Source organism: Macaca nemestrina, chromosome 2 (genome assembly GCF_043159975.1).
Source record: "Macaca nemestrina isolate mMacNem1 chromosome 2, mMacNem.hap1, whole genome shotgun sequence".
NCBI lineage: Eukaryota > Metazoa > Chordata > Mammalia > Primates > Cercopithecidae > Macaca > Macaca nemestrina.
In genome coordinates this window covers 32,683,022-32,692,620 of record NC_092126.1, presented here as the reverse complement: position 1 = coordinate 32,692,620, position 9,599 = coordinate 32,683,022, and the positions used below count along the sequence as shown (strand labels likewise).

The 9,599-nt window shown below is 45.4% G+C and overlaps 1 protein-coding gene across 17 annotated transcripts in view; it reads right to left on the bottom strand.

Moving 5' to 3' along the window:
- Positions 1-97: 97 nt before the first annotated feature.
- Positions 98-9,599, bottom strand: part of LOC105490403 (methyltransferase 6, tRNA N3-cytidine) — a 52,226-nt gene continuing 42,724 nt past the window's right edge. For 15 of the 17 annotated variants that reach the window (XR_011619670.1, XR_011619671.1, XR_011619672.1 and 12 more), the window contains one exon: positions 5,565-8,093. Coding sequence is in view for 9 of the 17 variants with exons in the window: in XM_011755963.3 (XP_011754265.2) it covers positions 8,072-8,093 (22 nt within the window). In the remaining 8 variants the exon portion in view is untranslated. Of the gene's footprint in view, positions 2,359-3,246; positions 3,311-5,564; positions 8,094-9,599 lie in introns of those variants that run through there. The other 2 variants (XM_011755972.3, XM_071090886.1) reach the window with 2 other exon arrangements.

Sequence of the window (9,599 nt, the reverse complement as noted above, 5' to 3'; positions counted from 1 at the left end):
GATATAGCATGAGGATGTCTGTGCCAAAGTGGAGATCAAATCTACAGAAGGCCTCAAATCCTAAACATTTGTGATATGATAATGTGGTTTTACTTCCTTCTTTTTTTTTTTTTTTTTTTTGAGACAAGGTCTGGTTCTGTCACCCAGCCTGCAGTGCAATGCCACAATCACAGCTCACTGCAGCCTCAAACTCCCAGGCTCAAGTATCCCTCTGCCACAGCCTCCTGAGAAGCTGGGACTACAGGCATGCACTATTACACCTGGCTAATTTATTTTATTTTATTTTTTGTGGAGGTGAGGTCTCCCTTGCCTAGGTTGGTGTCAACCTCCTGGGCTCAAGTGATCCTCCCACTTAGCCTCCCAAAGTGTTGGGATTACAGGCACGACCCACCATGCCTGGCCTGGTTTTACTTCTTTAATGTATTAACAGAATGGATTCATCGGTGGATTTCCTAATTTTGAATCAGCCTCTAGTGGTGTGCTGTAGCTGGCTCTTACCAGGTGACAGTCAATTATTAAATTTTCAGGAATTTTTTAAAGTTGTTGAGGTCATGCTGGTAGCTTAAAATTGGCTGTGATGGGAGTATTTACACCATGGGAATTGGCAAATGCTATAAATTGGGGCTGTTTTCTTCTTTCTCAGATAGCTAGTTGTGAATCCAGCATGCTACTGCTTGTATTCCTGGAATAAACTGTGCTTGATCTTGTTGTATTATTTTTGTCATTACTGTATTTTACAGTAATGTGTTACTGTAATTACTATGTCACATTCTTTGTCAGCTTTATTTCTTAAAGCCTTTCATATTTTTGTATGGTCCAGTTTAAATCTCTGATTCTTAATTACGTACGGAGTATTGTAAAATGCAGATGCTAGGCCATGCACCTGAGCAATAATCAGAATCTCTGAGGGTGAAACCCAAATACTAGTACTTTTTAAAAACTCCATAGATTATTCCAATGTACAGCCAAGGTTGAGAACTAGCGGCCTAGTCCAGTGCTTGTCAAACATTAATGTGCACACAGATCATCTAGGGATCCTGTTAATATACAGAGTCTCATTTAGTAGGTCTGGGGCAAGCCTGAGATTCTGCATTTCCAACAAGCTCCCAGTGATACCACTGCTGCTGGTCTATGGACCACAATCTGAGTAGCAAGGACTTGATTTAACATTGTAATTATCCGTGCTTTAAAGGTTACATAAAATTCAGCTATTCAGTCATTTCATCTTGGTACTTTCTTCAGTATCCAATCTTACTACCTTTCCATCTCTTCTGTAGAACTTAGTCCATTGAAATTTTCCACTTTTTCCTCTGTCAATTTTGGTATTATATGTTTTGTGAGAAATCTGTTTCTCTTGGTTTTCAAATATGCTGTCAGAGGGACATTGAATAACCTCTTACTTTTTTAAAAATTGTCTCACATCTGCAATTATTAAGCATTCAAATTCAAAGTTTAAAAAATATTTGTCAAGTGCAGTGGCTCACATCTGTAATCCCAATACTTTGGGAGGCTGAGGTAGGCAGATTGCTTGAGCCCAGGAGTTGGAGACCATCCTGGACAATATTGCAAAACCTCATTTCTACAAAAAAAAAAAAAATACAAAAAATTAGCCAGGTGCAGTGGCACCTGCTTGCCAGTAGTCCCAGTCACTTGGGAGGCTGAGATGGGAGGATTGCTTGAGCCCAGAAAGTCAAGTTGCAGTGAGCCAAGATCATACCACTGCACTCCACCCTGAGTGACAGTGAGACTCTGTCTCTTAAAAAAAAAAAAAAAAAGAGAAAAGAAAAAGGAAAGAAAAAAAGAAATTGGCTGGGCACAGTGGCTCATGCCTGTAATCCCAGCACTTTGGGAGGCCAAGGTGGGTGGATCACCTGAGGTCGGGAGTTCGAGACCAACCTGACCAACATGGAGAAACCCCGTCTCTACTAAAAATACAAAATTAGCTGGGTGTGGTGGCGCATGCCTGTCATCCCAGCTACTCAGGAGGCTGAGGCAGGAGAATCACTTGAACTTGGGAGATGGAGGTTGTGGTGAACTGAGATCCGGACGCCAGCCTGGACAACAAGAGCGAAACTCCCTCTCAAAAGAAAAAAAAAAAAAAGAGAAGAAAAAGAAATTAAGTCAACCAAACCAAACATCTGTGGGCCGACTGTCTTTAAGCTTCCAGTTTGAGGCCTTGCCAAAGACCCCTGTTTGCTAGGACTGCCATAACAAAATGCCACAGGCTGAGTAGGCTTAAACAATAGACATTTATTTTCTACTGGTTCAAGGTTCCAGCAGTGTTCGGTTTCTGGTGAAGGCTCCCTTCCTGGCTTGCAGATGGCCACCTTCTCACTATTTCCTCACATGGTATTTCTTCTGAATGCGCACACAAGGAGAGAAAGATCTCATGTCTCTTCCACTTTTTGTTTTTGTTTGAGATGGAGTCTCACTCTGTTGCCCAGGCTGGAGTGCAGTGGTGCAATCTCGGCTCACTACAACCTCCGCCTCCCAGGTTCAAGTGATTCTCTTGCCTCAGCCTCCCAAGTACATGGGACTACAGGCGCCCACCACCATGCCCACCACCATGACTGCCTAATTTTTATATTTTTAGTAGAGACAGGGTTTTGCCATATCAGCCAGGCTGGTCTCAAACTCCTGACTTCAAGTGATCTGCTTGCCTTGGATTCCCGAAGTGCTGGGATTACAGGCATGAGCCACCATGCCTGGCCTCTTCCACTTTTTATAAGGATACTACTAGTATCAGATCAGGGTCCATCCTTGTGACCTCACTTCATTTCACCTTAACCACCTCTTTCAAAACCTTATTTCCAGAGACAGCCACACTGGGGGTTAGGCCTTCATCAGGTGAGTTTGGCGGGGAGGTGGGGTATGGAGGGGTGACAAACATTCAGTCAATGAGCTTCAATTACTCCAATTATTTCACCTATTTTGAGTTGTTGCTGACTCCAGAAGATTCTGTTAAAGTACGTCACTAAAGAGCTAATCCGAGAATAGTTTCAGAGCTGGACTATGCTTAACAACTATGTGATTCAATCACAGTATTTTACACACGGAGAAACTGAGGCCCAGAGAGGCACATCATTCACCTATGCAGAGTGGAGAGGTTAAGATTAGAACCAGGGCATCAGGGCATCCAATCAGGGATACAAGGCATGTCACCCCTTCGTTACTACCACACCCCCTGCACTTCAGTAATTCAAGCACAGTCACTGGATGTGAATGATGTGCAGACGTGGTGCTTACCTGGCATTCAAGGTCTTCTATATTCAGACCATTTTTGTGATGTTCACAGCTTTTCTCCGTGACCCTGGGGGAAAGTGATGCTATTAAAAAACCAATGATTGTAGGAAGCTTCTGGAACCCCCACTGGGCTGGAGGGACAAAAAGGAGAGAATAGTTTTTACCCAGAGTGCATGAGCTTACAACAAATGTATCTGTAGTGTTGCTGATGCTGCCACTCCCACGACAATCACTGCCTTTCCCATTGGGCAGGCAGCCAAGAGTCCACCTGTTCGTGCTATTGAAACAGCCACCAGAGCCACTGGGGCCCTTACTTACCCAGAGCCACCCCTGCTGCCCTCGCCCCAGTACCCTACTGTTGCAGGGCCCATGATTGCCTACAAACCTACTGATAAATGTCATACACAGAAAAAAAATGGCCTCTCCCTCCCACCTTCCAACCAACTTCATGTAAGTGCCTTCCACTAGCAGAACCTACCTCGCAAGGAACCCAGCTGACAAGGAAGTTTGGGATACAGGAGAGAATGTGGGCCGGGTGTGATGACCCACGTCTGTAATCTCAGCACTTTGGGAGGCCAAGGTGGGAGGATCGCCTTGAGCCTAGGAGTTTGAGACCAGCCTGGCCAACATAGTGAGACTCCATCTCCAAAAAAATAAGAGAATGTGGAAAGGCAGGAATAGCCATAGACAATACTGGGTATAGTTACTAGGAGGAAGTGAACAGGCAAGAATGCGGTACCTGAAGGTCAAGTTTTAAAATTCAGACATGTCCCACCAAGAATAATCAGCAGTGCTGGGGGTGTCACAAATTCCATCTGGAAGAGCCCTTTTTCTCTAGTCTTCCCAACGAAACTAGCCCAGAGGAGAATCTCCTCTCCTGCCTCAGAGGAACAGCTGAACGGAGCTGAGCACCCGCTCCAGGAGGTCAGAAAGTCTTCTGTTCAGGCAGAGAAGCCTAGACACCAGAGGCTCCCATTCCACTCTCAGGTCAGGAGCTGTATTAGTCAGCTGGAACTGCCATAACAAAATGCCATGGTCTAGGTGGCTTTAACAACAGAAATTTGTTTTCTCACACTTCCGGAGGCTGAAAATCCAAGATGAAGGCAGGTTTGGCTTCTCCTGAGGCCCCCTCCATGACCTGCACACAGTCTCCTTCCAGCTGTGTCCTCGTTCGGCCTTTTCCCTGTGCATGTGCATCCCAGGTGCATCTTCCTCTTTTACAAGAATGCCAGTCCTGGAGGATTAGGACTCCATCATCTCCAAATAGAGTCATGGGGGATAGGAGGTTAGGGCTTCAATTTATGAACAAGGGATACAATTTAGTCCATAACAGGAGCCGAGCTGATATCTCCAACTCTGAGAGTAAACAGAGACCTGACTTTTTTTTTTTTTTTTTGAGAGTCTTGCTCTGTTGCCCAGGCTGGAGTGCAGTGGCACTATCTCAGCTCACTGCAACCTCCACCTCCTGGGTTCAAGCGATTCTCGTGCCTCAGCCTCCCGAGTAGCTAGGACCAAAGGCATGCGCCACTACACCCGGCTAATTTTTATATTTTCAGTAGAGACGGTTTCACCATGTTGGCCAGGCTGATCTCAAACTCCTGATGTCAAGGGATCTGCCTGCCTTGGCCTCCCAAAGTACCGGGATTACAGGTGTGAGCCACCGTGCCCAGTCCAGAGATCTGACATTTTTAAGCCCTGGTCAGGAATATGCTGAGTCACCCCTGACTCCCACCTCTAGTTATAACTTACTTTGGTTTGTTATTCCATTTACTTATACCACAAATAATTATTGAGTTCCAATTATGTGCCCAGCACTGTAGTAGTACTGGGGACATGGGTGTTGACACTGGGCAGGTGACAACAGTGCAATATGACAGAGGCATGCTCACAGCGCTTAGGGTCAGGCTGTTGGTGGGACGCCCTGCAAGCAAAGACACCAGGCAAGGCTTTCTAGAGGACTAGAGGATGTGAGACAGGAATCCAGTTCTGAAACATGAGGCAGACTGATCCGGTTGGGGAGGGGATTTGTTTAATCAGTGGGCCTCCAGAGAGGTCCCTATTTGCCTAGACTTCTACAGGAGAGGAAGGTAGAGTTTATGTAAAACTTTTCTACTCCAGGTGTGGCCCACAGAGCGGGACTGCTAGAATCAGCTGGGAGCTTCTTAGATACACTCACTGACTCTCAGAGTCCATCCCAGACTTACTGAATCAAAACTACAGTTTAACAAGCTCCCCAGGGCACAGGTGAACATTAAAATTTGGGAAACACTGATGCGGTGCAATCCCATTGCTTCAAAGACGGACAAACCAAGGCCCAGAGAGAGCAAGTGATTCTTTTAAGATAATACAGATAACACAGCATTGACATTAAAATAAGAAAAGTCTTAAACCTAAATTCAACACTCCTCTCCAGTCCGATGGATTGACACATTGGCCAGTCCACCTATAACTTTCACATCACATTATGATGCCAGATCTTTGTACCCAACAAGCCCTTTGGCTATGCCTAGAGGACTCGTTATTAGCTCTTACTGATCAGGTGAGAATATGGGGCCCCAGTAACTGACCTCTGTTGACACTATTGTCTCTGATTTGGGAGCGTTTGAGCTGCTTTGTAAGTGTCTTTTATATTCTTCATTTATTTACTTATATGGCAGACATTGCTAATTGTTTGGGTCAGGGAATATCAAGCCTTGAACCTGGTTTAGGGTGCTTTGAGATTATTATACCCCTAGACGCCTCAAAGAAGCAAATGTAAAGACTTTCTGAAGGAAAGTACCTTCAACATAGGCCTCAAATAATTTCTACACATAGTTTTTCAAATGCAGTGTCTAGGCTGGGTGCGGTGGCTCACGCCTATAATCCCGGCACTTTGGGAGGCTGAGCGGGGGTGGATAACCTGAGGTCAGGAGTTCGAGAGCAGCCTGGCCAATAAGGCAAAACCCCGTCTCTACTAAAAATACAAAAAATTAGCCAGGTGCGGTGGTGGGCATCTGTAGTTCCAGCTACTTGGGAGGCTGAGGTGGGAGAGTATCTTGAACCCAGGAGGCAGAGGTTGCAGTGAACCGAGATCAAGCCATTGCACCCTAGTCTGGGCAACAGAAGGAGACTCCCAAACAAAACAAAACAAAAAACCTCAAAGCACTGTCCAACACACAGTCGTAGATAACTGATAAAGTACAAGACTGGCAATTGGCAGGGAAAAAAGACAAATAATAGAAAGAGATCCATAAAGAGTTCAAATATTGAATTATCAGATGTAGACTTTTTAAACAAATAGGCTGAATTTATTTTATTTCATTTTATTTTTATTTATAGATTACAGTTAACCCTGTGGAGCAGAGATAACTCATAGGCAGTGCACCCAGAGTCAGCCTGAATTTTTTTAAGGCAAACTTGTGGATATATTCAATGAATTGGAAACTATGAAAAGCAATGTAGTCTATTTATTATTATTATTTTTTTTTCTGGGACAGAGTCTCACTCTGTCATTCTGGCTGGAGTGCAGTAGCACGATCTCGGCTCACTGTAGCCTCCGCCTCCAGGGTTCAAGTGATTCTCCTGCCTCAGCCTCCTGAGTATCTGAGATTACAGGCACGTGCCACCACACCCAGCTAATTTTTGTATTTGTAGTGGAGATGGGGTTTCACTATATTGGTCAGGCTGATCCCGAACTCCTGACCAATCCGCCTGCCTTGGCCTCCCAAAGTGCTGGGATTACAGGCTTGAGCCACCACGCCTGGCCTACGTAGTCTATTTTTAAAATAACCAGACAGAACTTCTAGGGAAAAATGCAATAACAAACATACATACATGTGTACATACATATATAAATGCTTACAAGCTAACTTCAGCAGATAGGTTTAACGACAAAAAATATAAAACTGAAGAGGGAAGTAGGGAATTGGGAAACAGGACTGAAGAACATAATTCTGCTGCAGGACAGTGAGCCCCAAAATTGGGGCTTAGCTCTGAAGGGTTCTCAGCTTCAACCAGGAAAGAATTTAAGGACAAGCCTGTGGTGTTAAACAGCAATCTTATATGAATAGCACCTCTCCTTGCAGAGCAGGGGTAACTTGTAGGCAATGAGCCCAGAGTTTGCAATGTGTGGGCTGTTGACAACTCTATCTACTTGTACCCACTTTCAATTACTTGCAAATTAAGGGACAAGCTAATGTAAATTGAGGGCCAATTATTTAGAAAGATCTGGGAAGTTACTGCGCCTTTCCAAGGCAATGACCCAGAAAATTTGTTGTCATGGAAAGAGGCAGTAACTTCCGGGTCGTTGCCATGGCATTTGTAAACTGTCATGGATGGCGTTGTGGGCGTGTCCAATGCTAATGAGCAATGAGGGCGGCTAGGGATTGCTTTTGTCGCCATCTGCTGGTTTCCGCCGGTCTCTTCACTTCATCCTGTGTGGACCGTCTTCTTGGGTCAGCAGAGTTGTGACTAGAAGACAAGTCCTGCTGGTCTCCTACCTCCTTTCCAAGAGACAAAAAGATGGGATGTGCAGAGGAATAGAAAAGACTCAGAAAACATATTTTAAACATCTAATGAACATTTTGTCAGACACCCAGAAGGAGGAGTGAGAGAACGGGCAGTGACAACATTGAAGATGGAGTGGCTGGAAAGAGGGCCTTTACAGCACCACCCATGAGCCCATGAGCACGGGGCTGCTGTAAAGAGACAGGGTGGTCGCCATGCTCCTGCAGTCCAGTGGGTTCCTTTTTGGAATCAGAGAATAAAAATAAAAGGGCTGAATTCCACCTCCAGTCTCATTGTTGGCTTCAATGTTTCCCCTCCAGATGTCTTTTTATGTCTTTTTCATCTATTTCCAGTAGGTCCTTATTCTGTGGGAAAAAATTAAAAATCCGGTGTTTATTTTGGATTTCACAGACACAGCAGGCACAGTCCCTAGACAAAAATACATAACTCAGTGCTCAAGAAAGAGTTTTGTGTTTCCTGGCACTGTGGATGTTAGAGGCACCTGGGACAGGGAGCAGATCCCTCTGGAGTCTGAGTGGCAGGTCTGCTGCCTGCAATTGTGTGGTTTGTGCACTGTACGAAGGTGCCTGCTAAGAGAACAGGGTCCTGAATTCCAGCCGTGGCTCTGCTTGACGAGCTGTGTGCTCCAGCTAGGGCCTAACAGAAGGCTGCCTGCTACCAAAGGTGTTTCACCAAGCTATGAGGCCTGCATTTGCCCAGAGCAGGCCCCTTTTCTGTTTTGCACAAAAGCACTCATTGATTAATGGTGTTCCACCCAACTGTTCACTGGAGAAGTGTCTAACAAGAGACAAATCCATTCTCAGGTACTTTGCAAAGGTCAACCAAGGCTATGTAATGGTGTGTGTGGGTGGTACAGCATGGTTGTAGGGTGGCCAACTGTGGGAACCCCACACTAAGGGGCTTCCTGCCAAGTATGGCTGCCATGCTAAAGTCAAGACAGTGTCAGCAAACCCAGATGGTCGGTCATCTTACTCTCGGAGCTCCCTCAAGTTTGGGCAGCTCTTGACTGTCACTACAGAAACGACTGAATTATTGGTGTTGCCCTTTCCCTTCTCCTGTTGTTCCCTTGCCTTGTGCTGACACTTACGTTTGTAGGGCACAGACCATGTCGCAGCAGGAGGAATTCTCCCCATACAAAGTTCTATCTCTGACCTGGTTGTTGTACAGAAAAGTACTAATATTTTATGGCCAGGTGTGGCGGCTTATGCTTGTAATCACGGCACTTTGGGAGGCTGAGGCAGGTGGCTCACTTGAAGCCAAGAGTTTTTTTTTTTTTTTTTTGAGACAGTGTCATTCTGTCGCCCAGTGGAGTACAGTGACACAATCTTGACTTACTGTAACCTCGGCTTACTGCAACCTCCACCTCCTAGTTCAAACGATTCTCCTGCCTCAGCCTCCCAAGTAGCTGGGACTACAGGGATGCGCCACCATGCCTGGCTAATTTTTTTTATTTTTAGTAGAGACAGGGTTTTGACATGTTGGTCTGGAACTCCTGACCTCAGGTGATCCTCCCGCCTCAGCCTCCCAAAGTGCTGGGATTACAGGCGGAAGCCACCGCGCCTGGCAAAGCCAGGAGTTCTTTTTTTTTTTTAATCAGAAGTATGTGATGAAAGAAGCCAGAAGTTCAAGACCAGTCTGGGCAACATAATGAGACCCCATCTTACAAAAAACAGTAAAAATTAGCTGGTGTGTGCCTGTAGCCCTAGCTACTCAGGAGACTGAGGTGGGACAATTTCTTGAGTCCAGGAGTCAAGGCTTCAGTGCGAAATGATTGCACCACTGAAATCCAGCCTGAGTGCCAGAGCAAGACCCTGTCTCTCTAACAACAACAAAAAACTAAATGAAAATAT